The 13,967-nt window shown below is 58.8% G+C and overlaps 1 protein-coding gene across 1 annotated transcript; it reads left to right on the top strand.

Annotated features, from left to right (window-relative positions):
- Positions 1 to 27: 27 nt before the first annotated feature.
- CRLF1 (cytokine receptor like factor 1) lies at positions 28 to 13,477 on the top strand. The gene is made up of 9 exons (XM_025365960.1): positions 28 to 183; positions 6,864 to 7,145; positions 7,808 to 7,937; positions 8,108 to 8,277; positions 9,336 to 9,493; positions 9,594 to 9,762; positions 12,277 to 12,464; positions 12,601 to 12,643; positions 13,129 to 13,477. Exons 1-9 carry the CDS (start codon positions 72 to 74, stop codon positions 13,140 to 13,142), a joined length of 1,266 nt encoding a protein of 421 aa, XP_025221745.1. The 5' UTR covers positions 28 to 71; the 3' UTR covers positions 13,143 to 13,477.
- The last annotated feature ends 490 nt before the right edge of the window (positions 13,478 to 13,967 follow it).

Below are 13,967 nucleotides of genomic sequence, written 5' to 3'. Positions count from 1 at the left end.
CTGCTCTGGCAGGGGGGGAAGGAGCGGGGCGCAGGGCACTCGCCGGCCCCGCCCCCGGCGGCGCCGGCCCCATGCCCGCCGGCCGCCGGGGCCCCGCCGCCCAATCCGCGCGGCGGCCGCCGCCGTTGCTGCCCCTGCTGCTGCTCTGCGTCCTCGGGGCGCCGCAAGCCGGATCAGGAGCCGGTGAGTACCCTGCGCCCCGCTCCTTCCCCCCTGCCAGAGCAGAGAGCGGGCGCCCCGGGGGCAGCCGCGGGGGGAGGGGGCGCGGGCGCCACCTGGACGGCCGGGGAACAAAGGAAGGCGCCCCCGGCGCAGCCCTCGGGGCGCCCTCACCTGCGGGGCACACGGCGCCGCAGCCCACTGTCCAGAGAGTCCTGCTTCCGCGCCCGAGGCCCTGTTACCTGAGCAGCTGGGCCGAGGGCTCCAGGCCAGGTCCCCGGGGGCTGGGAAGATCGCGGCCTGAGACCCTCTGCACGCCAGGACGTGGCGGGCGCACCCGTCTGCTTCGGTAGACTCTGAGCCGCTGGGACTGCAGGGCACCGCTCCCAGGCGGGGGCGCACGCGGTTGGCGCGCTGGGTGCGGGCCCCCAGCGGGCCCCCCCAGGCGTAGGGATGAGCCCCACGGGGAGGGCGGGGCTGCAGGGGGGCCGCTCTGGCCGCCTGGCGCGCAGCCCGGGGTCCCCGGGGACTTGCCTCTCCACGGGCCGGCGCCACCGCCCTCCCCCTGCGGGACCCGGTGCACGGGGGTCCGCGGAGTCCCCGCCACCAGCGGCGCTTAGAACTGTTTTCGGCCAGGCTGTGTCGGGCAGAGAACCTCCAGCGAGAGGAATCTTTGTGAGAGAGTGGGTGAGAGGGAGAGGGAGCGGGAGCCAGTGAGTCCGGGCACCGGCGGGCCCAAACTTTGAGGGGGCCCACTGGGAATCCGCTGCCCTACGGGCCAAGACCCCCGCCCTGGAGGGACTTCTGGCCTCAGGCACTCTGGGGCCCCCCATCCAAGGAACACCCCCGCAAGGATACGTCTCCATATCCAGACCCGCTCTGGGACACACCCAGAGACACACAAAGAATCACACTGGCTTGTGGCCCGTCACCCTCGCCCTCAAACTCGCGCACACTGCATCCCAGATGCACATTTGCACACCATCGCGGACGCACACATTCCATCCCCGACACACACATTCATGGTCACACACATCCCACAGGGGAGGCGACCCAGGGGCACAGAGGCAGGCACCACTCGCCCCAGACGTTCAGTCACTCCACGCACCCCATCCAGGCGCACGGGCCACCCCGGGGGTCGCCGGGCACACACGGCTCCCAGGCTCACCCACCCTGTGCTGGGCTGTTTGCGGGCTGCCTGTAGGGCTCCTCCGGGAAGGGGCAGAGTGCGGGCATCCTCTAGGGGCACTTGCTGAAAGCCTAGCTCTCCCCTGGCATCTGAGCAGGTGAGGGGCTACCTCGGGCCCTCCCAGGGCCCCTGACGGCTCTGCCAGGCGGTGGGCAGCGCCTGTGAGTGCCACTGTGAGCGCCAAGCTTTGTTTTCAGCCAGTAGAGCAGCAGGCAAAGGTGTGTGGGGGTGAGGGGGGGTGTTGTAAGTGTGTTTTTTCCTTTAAGGGGGGAAGAAATTAAATAAAAGATTCTCACACCTCGGCAATATGTTTCTACTTACAGTGTGTCTTAGCACCTGACCAGCAGGCGGGTGGGTCGTAAAGTGTCTGCAGGTACCAGCAGGACGGGAGATGGGGACCCCCGTGGGGACCCTGGGATGGAGGCCACCCTTCCTCCCTGGTTGCAGAGAATCTCACACTTTTCCCTTTTAAAACACATGGTGTTCCTTTTTAATAACGGCAGTGGCTCCAGATTGGGAAAAGAGGAGAGAAAAAACTTTTAAAGGCCCCAGCTCTGCGGGAAAGGAGGGGAGGCAGGGAGTGAAAAGGGGGCTGTTCAAAAGCCAACCTAGGGATCTGCTTTGGGGAGCCCTCTAGGAGGCCCTCCAAACCAAGCCAAGCCCCCACCAACTCCAGCTCAGTGGGCTGTTCCCAGCTGCTCCCCCGCCTGGCCTGGAATGCGTGCGTCCCTGTCCCCAGTGCCTTAGCCCATTGTTTGTGGAGGCCTGGAGGGAGTGCCTAGTCTGCCGGGACCCCAGAGCTGGCAGGGGCTGTCATCCTTGTGGTTCCTGGGGGCTGCAGGCTTCTAAGCCCTCTGGACATTCGATTGCAATCACATCTCATTGATCTCCCCAGCAAGTAGAATGTATTTCTCCTCCCATTTTATGGAGGAGAAAATTGAGAACTGGAGAGGGGAAGTCAATTGCCCAGGTTCTCCCACTGGGGTTGCACCCATATCCTGGGAGGAGAAAGTGTCCTTCTGACCTTACCGGCTGGGGCTAAGAGGGTGGGAGACTGGCGTGTCCAGGCCCGCCTGGCCTTGCCTTCCCCCCCACAACCCGTCACCGCTCCGTGTCCCCCGCCCAGCCCCGGGAGGGCAGCTGCAGCTGCTGGCAAGTGAGCCACGCCAGCCCAGGCCAGGCGGGTGTGGCAGAGGGGCAGTGCCCCCCAGCCAGGACCCCCCAGAGAGCCCCTTCCTGGCCAGGCCATGGTGGTGGGTGTGGAGGCCGGAGGGGCGAGTCCCACTCTACGAGGGCTGAGAGGGGCCTGGGGTCTGGGCAGGCCTGGCCGTGCCTCCCACTCTGTTGGGGGGGGCCCAGGCAGGAAGCGGTGGGTGGGCCAGGGCAGAGACGCTGGCACGCCCGAGTTCATGCAGAAGGAATTCCGAATTAGCGGGCGGCTGGCTGCCTGGGACCTCCAGGGCGGCCCCCTGGCCCCCAGCCCCCCGCCCCCCTCGGCCGCCCCCGCCTCCTCGACTCTGGCCCGCTCAGCCGGCTCCTTCGCACGGACGCGGAGACCTCCGGCGAGCCCTGGGCCAAGCCCCAAGCGCAACTGCGATTCCAGGCTCCAGCAAGACAGAGCCCTCAAGCCAAGTTTGCCCCGGAAAATCATCAGGGCCGTCCCAAGAACCGTGTCCACCCCACCTCGCCCATCTGGGGCAGTGAGGGCAAGTGCCGGGCAGCGCTGGCATTCAGGGGGCCTCCTGGGGGGCCGGGATCACCCTGTCCTTGGCTGCCATCTCTGCGAAGCTGGGCTGCCCTTGCCTCCTGCAGTCCCTTCTTCCAGCCGCCTGGGGAGTCCTTTTAATGCAAATCTCACCGCATCCCTCCCTCCCCGGCTGAGAACCCTGGAATCCCTGCTCCCTGCAGGTCAGGATCTCGGACCTCTCAAACTTCATTTCCCACCGCTTCTGCCCCAGGACCTTGGCACTTGCAGCTCCCACTGCCTGGACATGCTCTGTTAGATAATGTCACAGCTACTTCTCTTACTTTATTCAGGTGTCTACTCAAAGGTCACCTCCCCAGACAGGCCTCCGGCGCTCCTGCCGCTGCTCTGTCTTCCTCCAGCTCCTGCTTTACTTTCTCCCCTATTTATTGTCTTAGATATTTATTTATTTATTTATTTTTCCTGCTGCTTACTTGGATTTGATGCCCACAAGGGCAGGACTTTTGTGTGTCTTGGTCATCATCCCAGTGCCCACAGATCCTGACACACTGTAGGTACCCTGTGAAAGAACAGATGAACGCCCATCCTGGCGAACACGGTGAAACCCCGTCTCTACTAAGAAATACAAAAAATAGCCGGGCGAGATGGCGGGCGCCTGTAGTCCCAGCTACTCGGGAGGCTGAGGCCGGAGAATGGCGTGAACCCGGGAGGCGGAGCTTGCAGTGAGCTGAGATCCGGCCACTGCACTCCAGCCTACGCGACAGAGCGAGACTCCGTCTCAAAAAAAAAAAAAAAAAAAAAAAAAAAAAAAAAAAAAAAAAAAGAAAGAACAGATGAACGCATGAGCGAACAAAGGAGTGGATGAGTCTTTACAACCACTCTGGGTGGAAGGAGAAGCCCCTTTCCAGAGGCTCAGAGAAGTAAACACTGAGGCCGGGTGCCCTGGCTCATGCCTGTCATCCCAGCACTTTGGGAAGCCAAGGCGGGTGGATCACTGGAGGTCAAGAGTTCGAGACCAGCCTGGCCAACATGGCGAAACTCTGTCTCTCCTAAAAATACAAAAATTAGCTAGCTGGGCATGAAGGTTACGGTGAGCCGAGATTGTGCCACTGCACTCCAGCCTGGGTGACAGAGTTAGACTCTGTCTAAAAAAAAAAAAAAAAAAAAAAAAAGTAAAACACTGAGTCAGGCTGTGGGCATTCGAGTCCGGGTCAACTTGGTTTAAAGATCTCATGGGAAAATGTTGTCTCCAACAGTATTTTCACTCCACTCAAACAACCCCATGAGGTTTGTTTTGTTGGTTTTTATAAATTTAAATTAAAAAAATTTTTTTTTTTTGAGACACGGTCTCACTGTCACCTAGGCTGGAGTGCAGTGGTGCAGTCATGGCTCACTGCAGCCTCAACTTCCCAGGCTCCTGCGTCAACCTCCCAAGTAGCTAAGACCACAGGCATGGGCCACCACCCCCTCCCCACCTGGCTAATTTTTGTATTTTTGGTAGAGACAGGGTTTTACCATGTTGCCCAGGCTGGTCTCAAACTCCTGACCTCACATATTACTCCCACCTCAGCCTCCCAAAGTGCTGGGATTACAGGCGTGAGCCACCACATCCAGCCAACCCCATGACGCCCACTTCCCAGATGGGGAAACTGAGACTCAGAGAGGCATCGGGAGGTTGGCCTGTGCACCCCCTCCTCCTTCTCTGGGCCTTGGTTTCCCTATGGACAAAATAGGTTCTTCTTAGGTTCTGGTCTCCAGAAGGGGAGCTCTTGGGCTGCCCTGATGGCCAGCAGGAGAGGAGGCATCAACCACCCATGGGCATCTCCAAGGCTCCTGTGCCTAGCACCCAACTCACACACAATCTGGTTCAGGAAGTCCTTTCCCCTCTGACTTTCACAGTAGCCCAGGAGACAAAGAGCTTACTCGTTCCCACTTTGCAGATGAGGAAAACTGAGTGGAGGGAAAGAGCAATGATGTCAAGTCCCTTTGGATGGAAGTTGGGGACGTGCAGTTTGCCAGGGCTGCCTTTAGTCCCAGAGGTAGGCAGTGTGGAGCAGAACTTTGGAGACCAGAAAATCTGGGCCTAACTAGTATGGCCTTCCCTCATTCCAGCAAGGAAATTCAATCTTTCAGAGCCAGAGTTTTTTCATCCTTAACATAAGCAGGATTGGCCGAGAAAATGTAGGTAAAGTCTTAGCCCTGTATTCAGAACACAACAAGTGCCCAATAAATGGTGCTCTTAGGCCGGGTACGATGACTCATGCCTGTCATCTCAGCACTTTGGGAGGCTGAGGCGGGTAGATCACTTGAGGTTAGGCGTTCGAGACCAGCCTGGCCAACATGGTGAAACCCCGACTCTACTAAAAATACAGGCTGGGTGCGGTGGTTCACCCCTGTAATCCCAGCACTTTGGGAGGCTGAGGCAGGCAGATCATGAGGTCAGGAGTTCGAGACCAGCCTGACCAGCACGGTGAAACCACATCTCTACTAAAAATACAAAAATTAACCGGTCATGGTGGCATGCGCCTGTAATCCCAGCTACTTGGGAGGCTGAGGCAGGAGAATCGCTTGAAACTGGGAGGTGGAGGTTGCAGTGAGCCAAGATAGTGCCATTGCACTCCAGCCTGGGTGACAGAGGGAGACTCTGTCTCAAATAATAATAATAATAATAATAATAATAAATGGTGCTCTTAATGATTCAAGTAAGGGTCAGGGCTTTCATTTTAAGCAGTGCCCCTCCCCCACAGAAACACCTACTGTGTGTGAGGCTCTGGGAGTATCACAGGAAGAACACACAATCTTTTGTTTCTAGTTGCCAAAAAAGAAAAATGAAATGAGAACGAAAAATAAAGAAGGTTAGGCACAGTAGCTCATGCCTGTGATCCCAGGACTTTGGGAGGCCAAGGTGGGAGGATAGCTTGAGGCCTGGAGTTCAAGACCAGCCTGAGCAAACTAGCAAGACCTCATGTCTAAAAAAATATTTAAAAATCAGCCAGGTGTGGTGGTGCACACCTGTAGTCCTAGCTACTCGGGAGCTGAGATGAGGGAGAATCGCTTGAACCCAGGAGATCGAGGCTGCAGTGAGCTGTGATCATGCCACTGCACTCCAGCCTGGCTGACAGAGTGAGACCCTGTCACTAAAAAAATAAAAAGCAAAGCATGCCTGGGTGTGTTGGCTCACTTCTCTAATCCCAGCACTTTGAGAGGCCGAGGGAGGTGGATCACGAGGTCAGGAGTTCGAGACCAGCCTGGCCAGTATGGTAAAACCCCATCTCTACTAAAAATACAAAAGTTAGTCAGGCGTGATGGTGCACACCTGTAGTCCCAGCTACTCTGGAGGCTGAGGCAGAAGAATTGCTTGAACCCGGGAGGCAGAGGTTGCAGTGAGCTGAGATCGCGCCACTGCACTCCAGCCTGGGTGACAGAGCGAGACTCCGTCTCAAAAAAAAAAAGCAAAGCATAGTGTTTATCATAACAATGTGCTAAGCAAGAGTCACTTGGACCCGAATGACCTGTATGCCCAAGTTGTGGGACCCCTCAGAGAACCTTAAGCACGTCAGTGATGAAGAGTTTTGGAAGGCTCCAGTGTTGGAGTCAGACAGACCTGGACAACTCTAGGTCTGTCAGTTTGTCCACCAGTGTTGCCCTGGGCATTTAACCCAACTGATCTTTACCTTCCTTATCCGTAAAATGGGGGACAATCATTAACAGTGCCTTCTCAGGACCGCCATGAACTCTGCAGGTCCTGGCACGGTCGGGGGCTCGGAGGGTCCCCGCCCTGGCCTGACACGTGCTCCTCTTTGACCCCAGACACAGCTGTAATCAGCCCCCAGGATCCCACGCTTCTCATCGGCTCCTCCCTGCTGGCCACCTGCTCAGTGCACGGAGACCCGCCAGGAGCCACTGCCGAGGGCCTCTACTGGACCCTCAACGGACGCCGCCTGCCCCCCGAGCTCTCCCGTGTGCTCAACGCCTCCACCTTGGCTCTGGCCCTGGCCAACCTCAACGGGTCCAGGCAGCAGTCGGGGGACAACCTTGTGTGCCACGCCCGCGACGGCAGCATCCTGGCTGGCTCCTGCCTCTATGTTGGCCGTAAGTCGGCACCCAGAATACCCCAGGGGTAGCCCTTGGGAGCAGCATCTCCCTCTGGAGAGAGGCATGAATCGTGGGCCTTCTGGCCAGGGGATGAGTGGTGGGCACACTGGCACGGCTATGCAGGTCTTTGAGGTGGGAATGAGAACCTGGAGACCCAGTCAGGCGAGGTGGCTCATGCCTGTAAGCCCAGCACTTTGGGAGGCTGAGGTGGGCAGATCACTTGAAGCCAGGAGTTCAAGGCCAGCCTGGCCAACATGGCGAAACCCCGTCTCTACTGAAAATACAAAAATTAGCCAGGCGTGCTGACAGGCACCTGTAATCCCAGCTACTTGGGAGGCTGAGACAGGAGAATCGCTTTAACCCGGGGGGTGGAGGTTGCAGTGAGCTGAGATGGCACCATTGCACTCCAGCCTGGGGGACAGAGCGAGACTTTGCCTTGAAAAAAGAAAAGAACCTGGAGATCGGGTCACCAGCCTGTCAAGAGCCCATGCAGGTGTCACACCAACCGTGCTGGCACTTCTCAGCACAGGGCTGAGACTGTCCTATCTGCCCTCCTTCCACTCCAAGGTGGGGGCCTGGCGGGTGGGCAGCAACCCCTTGGCCCAGGCTCAGCTGGTCCAGACCCTCAGCCTGCTTCCTGCACCCTCCCCCTCTCCCAGTGCCCCCAGAGAAACCCGTCAACATCAGCTGCTGGTCCAAGAACATGAAGGACTTGACCTGCCGCTGGACGCCAGGGGCCCACGGGGAGACCTTCCTCCACACCAACTACTCCCTCAAGTACAAGCTTAGGTTAGTGGTGGCCTGAGGGCGATATGTGTGTCCCAGACTGGCTTTGTGACCTTGACCAACGCGGACCCTCTCTGAGCCCCCATGCGCTGTCTGCACCCTGAGACTGCCATGGTGAGGTCTGGGGGCCAGAAGGAACCCTCATACGTCCTGTCCCCCTCCCATCCCTGCAGGTGGTATGGGCAGGACAACACGTGTGAGGAGTACCACACAGTGGGGCCCCACTCCTGCCACATCCCCAAGGACCTGGCTCTCTTTACGCCCTATGAGATCTGGGTGGAGGCCACCAACCGCCTGGGCTCTGCCCGTTCCGATGTGCTCACGCTGGATATCCTGGATGTGGGTGAGCCCCCAGTGTCTTGCTAGGCCCCTCCCTCAGCACCAGCCCAGCCCACCGGGCATCCCGAGAGGTCCCTGCGCCTTCTCATTTTTCCTGGGATCCCGCCTGCCCCTCCCCAGCCCGGCAACTCCTGGGCTGTCCCTGCTGGTTAGAGGGAAGGTAGGTAAGTAGCTGAGCATCCGCTCATCAGTCCGCAGCCCCCAGAAACAGCCAGGATACCCCCACTCCACGGAGAACACCTGGCCTGGCCACCTCCCCCTCGGCAGCCCAGGTGTGCAGGAGGGGGCCCTGGGGAGAGGGGAGGGGACGCCCAGGTCGGGAGGCGCCCCAGGAAGCCGAGGCCTGGAGCTGGGGGGCGCAGGGCGGGAGGCAGGAAATGGATGATCTGTGAGCAGAATTGAGCCTAATCTAATTAGGGTGTTTCTCAGCCCCAAGCAGGCCTGTGCCTTAACCCTTTAGGCCCCTCACCAAGGCCTCAGGGGGAGAGGCCAGCTCACCCTGCTGCCCTCAGGGGCCCCCAGAAGGATCCTCAGCCCCCCAACACACACGTACTCCAGAGTTGTAGCCCCCATCCCTACCCCCGCAGCCTCACTCTTCCCCACATCCTAAAGCTACAGTGGGAAAGTTCTAAGCCTCAGTTGCTTCTCTGCACCCAGCAAAATGTCACATCAAAGATTTCAGTAAGAGTGGAAGGGAGGTGAGAGTGGGGAGGGGGTGGCAGGGGGGTTCCCAGAAGGCTGACGGCCTGACAGCCCCCTGACCTCCTAAGCATGATAATAATATCAACCCGGCAATGTCTGCTTTCCCATAGTCAGTTGAAGATAGGATTATGTTTCGCCCGTCACAGATAATAATGGTGATAACAGCTAACATTAATTAGGTGCTGAGTGTTTCTCCAATATTATATATGGTGTAATCCACCAATCCTGGGGGTGGGGGCAGAGGGAGGAGGAGGAAAACAGAGGCAGGTGCCATCTGGGCCAAGTGCCCTGGGCCACACTGCTGGGGGGAGTTAAACGCAAACAGTTCCAGGCTGAAAGGGGCCCTCCTCCGCCCCGCAGTGACCACGGACCCCCCGCCCGATGTGCACGTGAGCCGCGTTGGGGGCCTGGAGGACCAGCTGAGCGTGCGCTGGGTGTCGCCACCCGCCCTCAAGGATTTCCTCTTTCAAGCCAAATACCAGATCCGCTACCGAGTGGAGGACAGTGTGGACTGGAAGGTGACCCGCCCATTCCCTGACCCCGCCCCTGTTCCTGCCAGGCCCCGCCCCTGCTCTGCTAGGCCCCGCCCTCTACTCTGACCCTGTCCTGGCTGTCCAGGTGGTGGACGATGTGAGCAACCAGACCTCCTGCCGCCTGGCCGGCCTGAAACCCGGCACCGTGTACTTCGTGCAAGTGCGCTGCAACCCCTTTGGCATCTACGGCTCCAAGAAAGCCGGGATCTGGAGTGAGTGGAGCCACCCCACAGCCGCCTCCACCCCCCGCAGTGGTGAGCACCCCCCTAGGGCCGGGTGATCCAGCGGCCAATCCAAAACCAGCTAGAGCCTCTGTTTCCTTGTTTTCTTTTCTTTTCTTTTTTTTTTTTTTTTTGTTCTTTTGAGATGCAGTCTCATTCTGTCGCGCAGTGGTGTAATCTGCACTCACTGCAACCTCTGCCTCCCGGTTTCAAGGGATTCTCCTACCTCAGCCTCCCGAGTAGCTGGGACTGCAGGCACGCACCAACATGCACAGCTAATTTCTGTATTTTTTAGTAAAGACGGGGTTTCACCATGTTGTGCAGGCTGGCCTCGAACTCCTGACCTCGGGTGATCTGCGCATTTCGGCCTCCCAAAGTGCTGGGATGACATGTGTGAGCCACCGTGCCCCGCCTGTTTCCTGGTTGTCTCCAAGAGAGTAGAGGTCTCAAACTGGTGGCCCCCCCGGAGCTGAATGTGGCCCTTGGATCTATTTTCTTTGGCCTGTTGTTTGGAAAAAAAAAAAAAAAAAGTTTGACCAACTAGTAGAAATTTAAAACCAGGAAGTTTTTACACAAATATCCTAGATTCCTTAGAAAAATAAATTCTCCAGAAAATGTAACAGCATGGCCCACAGCCCCCATCAGCAGTGGTCACCCCTTCCCAGGACCCTCACTCTCCATTTGCCCATCCCCACCTGGCCTGTTTTGGACACTCCCTCCTAAGAGGGCCAGCAAGGCCAGGCACGGTGGCTCATGCCTGTAATCCCAGCACTTTGGGAGACTGAGGCTAGCGGATCATGAGGTCAGGAGATAGAGACCATCCTGGCTAACACAGTGAAACCCCGTCTCTATTAAAAATACAAAAAATTAGCCGGGTATGGTGGCGGGCGCCTGTAGTCCCAGCTACTTGGGAGGCTGAGGCAGGAGAACGGCAGGAACCTGGGAGGCAGAGCTTGCAGTGAGCCGAGATCGCGCCTCTACACTCCAACCTGGCCAACAGAGCGAGAGACTCCGTCTCAAAAAAAAAAAAAAAAAAAAGAGGGCCAGCGAGTTTGAGACCCCTGCTTCTAAGGCCAATGGGCTGCCAATTCCCACTTTGATGGGCCTCAGTTTCCCCTTCTGATCAAGGCAGGGGGATGGGAATGATTAGGTGCCTAGATCTGCCTCCTCTTGCTGTCTGGGGTTTCTCCGGGTCCACAGGCCTCTACTCTGTCTCTTGTGAAATGAAACAAAAGCTGTTACTTGGAATGTCTGGCCTCCGTTTCCCCATCTGGAAGGTAGGGTCGAGAATCCCACTTGCCTTGGGCTGTCGTGAGGGTTGGATGACATAATTTGTGGCAAATGCCCACATGGTGGGTGCCACCTAAGTGCTTGCAGGCAGTTGGCATGGAGGTACTTATTGTCCCGTCCCCCCAGGGTTTCACTGCAAGGGAGACCGCTTTTTCTCAGGTGAGGACACTGAGGCTCTAGGAGGTCACACGGGTCTGAACTTAGTTCACAGGGAAGTCCAAGCTCACTCTGGCACGAGAGATGATAGGGAAACTGAGGCCCTGAGAGGGTCCCAGAGCTAGGGAGGGGTAGAGTCAGGCTCCAGTCAGCTCCCCAGCCCCTATCCCGGGCCCCTCCAGGTTCGGGGGTGGGCGGGAGCAAGCGCAGCCGGGAGGGGCCTGAGCCTTGGCCCCTGCTCGTGCCCGGCACCTGCGATTCTTGCACAGGAGCCAGCAGGCCGCTGCGTCCGCAGGGGAGGCTGGGGAGGCTGGGGAAGGCCAGCAGGGGCGGCGGGGGCCGGGGCCGTGCCAGGGCCTGTCAGCGGGTCCCCGGCTTTATTTATGACGTGAGGCCGATGTCCTTATCCTCCGGCCTGCTGGGGGGCTGGCTGCAGCCGCCGGCAGCTGGACCGACAGGCAGGCCTCCCACCTGGTCCTCCCGGCCCACTCCCTGTCCCATGGGCCCATGCTGGGGACTGTCCCATGGGGTCATGTTGCACTTGGTCTCCCTTCATCTGTCACTCTTCCTCTGTGTCTCTGTCTCGATCTCTTTGTCCCTATGTCCCCAGGGTTTCTGTCCTACCCTGATCGGGCCTTTTCCTCCTGGGCTGACCCCCTTCGCTTTCACCTACCCTGCGTCTCCATCTCTCCGTCCCTGGCCTCGGCTCTCTCATCCGTGCGTCTTTCTTCCTTTCTCTTTGTCAGCCCCCTGCTCTGTCTGTCTCTGTGTCTCATCCCCCCCGGCTCTGGCCTCTCTCATTCTCCCCTCCCCCCACTCCCCTCGCACCTGGCTCAGGCCACAGGAATCGGGTTCCTGGAGGAGATGTGGAGGAGGAGCCCCTTCCTTCCCCCGCCCCCCCCCACCTCCCCAGGGGCGCAACCGGGCCAGGGGCGCAGCTGGGCTGCTGTGCAGGGCCTCGGGGAGGACTCGGTCCCTGAGAAACCGGGAGGGAGGTTCCCCGAGGGAAACATGGTCCTGCCGCGCCGGGGTCTTCCCTCTCCTGCTCGCGCGCACCCCCTGCCGGGCGCGCCCTGACACTGCCGCTCCTCCCACCACCAGAGCGCTCGGGCCCGGGCGGCGGGGCGTGCGAGCCGCGGGGCGGAGAGCCGAGCTCGGGGCCGGTGCGGCGCGAGCTCAAGCAGTTCCTGGGCTGGCTCAAGAAGCACGCGTACTGCTCCAACCTCAGCTTCCGCCTCTACGACCAGTGGCGTGCCTGGATGCAGAAGTCGCACAAAACCCGCAACCAGGTAGGAAGGAGAGACCCGCGGGCGTGGGTGGGGACAGGGAGCTGGGGGGCCCAGGAAACAGGGGAGGGGGAAGAAAGCAGGCTGTGGACGCAGGTCTGCAGCCCCCACGACACCTCTGCCTTCCTTCCAAGCACAGGACGAGGGGATCCTGCCCTCGGGCAGACGGGGCACGGCGAGAGGTAAGGTGGGCCTGAATGGGTGTGCGGGAGGGAGCAAGGGGAGGGCCCCTTCCGGTGGCTGCAGGTCTTGTTCACACCCCCACGCCTCCCAACCCCAGCCTTAGAGTCGCTGAGATGGAATCCGACCTCTTCCTTTGTTATTTATCAGCATTTATTTAGCACTTACTGTATAACTGGTATTGTCTCCTTTAGCCTAAGAACATTCAATGCCCTGAAAATATCCGAAGTGGAATCTCCTCCGAAATGAATGAACATACTCACCCTAGTTAGCATGTATGGGCACCTACTGCATACTGGCCCCGCACCAAGTGCTTTACCTGCAGCTCAGATAGCCTCGCCAAGGCCCAGAGAGGGGCAGGATCCTGCCCAAAGTCACACAGCCAGAAGCGGTGGGAACAGGACCCGAATGAGGGCTCCTTCAGTGGCTCTGTGGTGCAGCCCTCTCCCGGGCTCCCTGCTTAGCTCGGCTTCCCCTCTGCCTGCAGGTCCTGCCAGATAAGCTCTAGGGGCACAGGCCACCCTCCCTGCCACATGGAGACGCAGAGGCCGAACCCAAACTTGGGCCACCTCTGTACCCTCACTTCAGGGCACCTGAGCCACCCTCAGCAGGAGCTGGGGTGGCCACTGAGCTCCAACGGCCATAACAGCTCTGACTCCCACGTGAGGCCACCTTTGGGTGCACCCCATTGGGTGGGTGTGTGTGTGTGTGTGTGAGGGTTGGTTGAGTTGCCTAGAACCCCTGCCAGGGCTGGGGGTGAGAAGGGGAGTCATTACTCCCCGCTACCTAGGGCCCCTCCAAAAGAGTCCTTTTAAATAAATGAGCTGTTTAGGTGCTGTGATTGTGAAGGTGAGTTTGGGGCCTACCTGGCCTGGGGTGGGGGCTGTAAGATTTTAGGGGAATGTGAGGCATCTTAATGACCCTTTGAGAATTTTCACCTCCCAGGACTTCAGACTGTCTCTCCAATATTTGCAAGGTCTGATTCTGAACTCCTTGGAGAATGTGATTCAAAATACCTGAGTCGGCTGGTCCCTAAGGCTCATTCCTATAATCCCAGAACTTTGGGAGGCCAAGCTGGGAGCACTGCTCGAGGCCAGGAGTTGGAGACCAGCCTGGGCAACAAAGGGAGACCTCATCTTTACTAAAAGTAAAAAATCGGCTGGGCACGGTGGCTCACACCTCTAATCCCAGCACTTTGGGAGGCTAAGGCAGGTGGACCAAATGAGGTCAGGAGTTGGAGACCACCCTGACCAACATGGAGAAACCCCATCTCTACTAAAAATACAAAATAACTGGGCGTGGTGGCGCATGCCTGTAATTCCAACT

The sequence above is a fragment of the Theropithecus gelada genome, chromosome 19 (assembly GCF_003255815.1).
Source record: "Theropithecus gelada isolate Dixy chromosome 19, Tgel_1.0, whole genome shotgun sequence".
Taxonomy (NCBI): domain Eukaryota; kingdom Metazoa; phylum Chordata; class Mammalia; order Primates; family Cercopithecidae; genus Theropithecus; species Theropithecus gelada.
The sequence above is the reverse complement of the archived record's forward strand: the minus strand, read 5'-3'. Positions and strand labels throughout refer to the sequence as shown.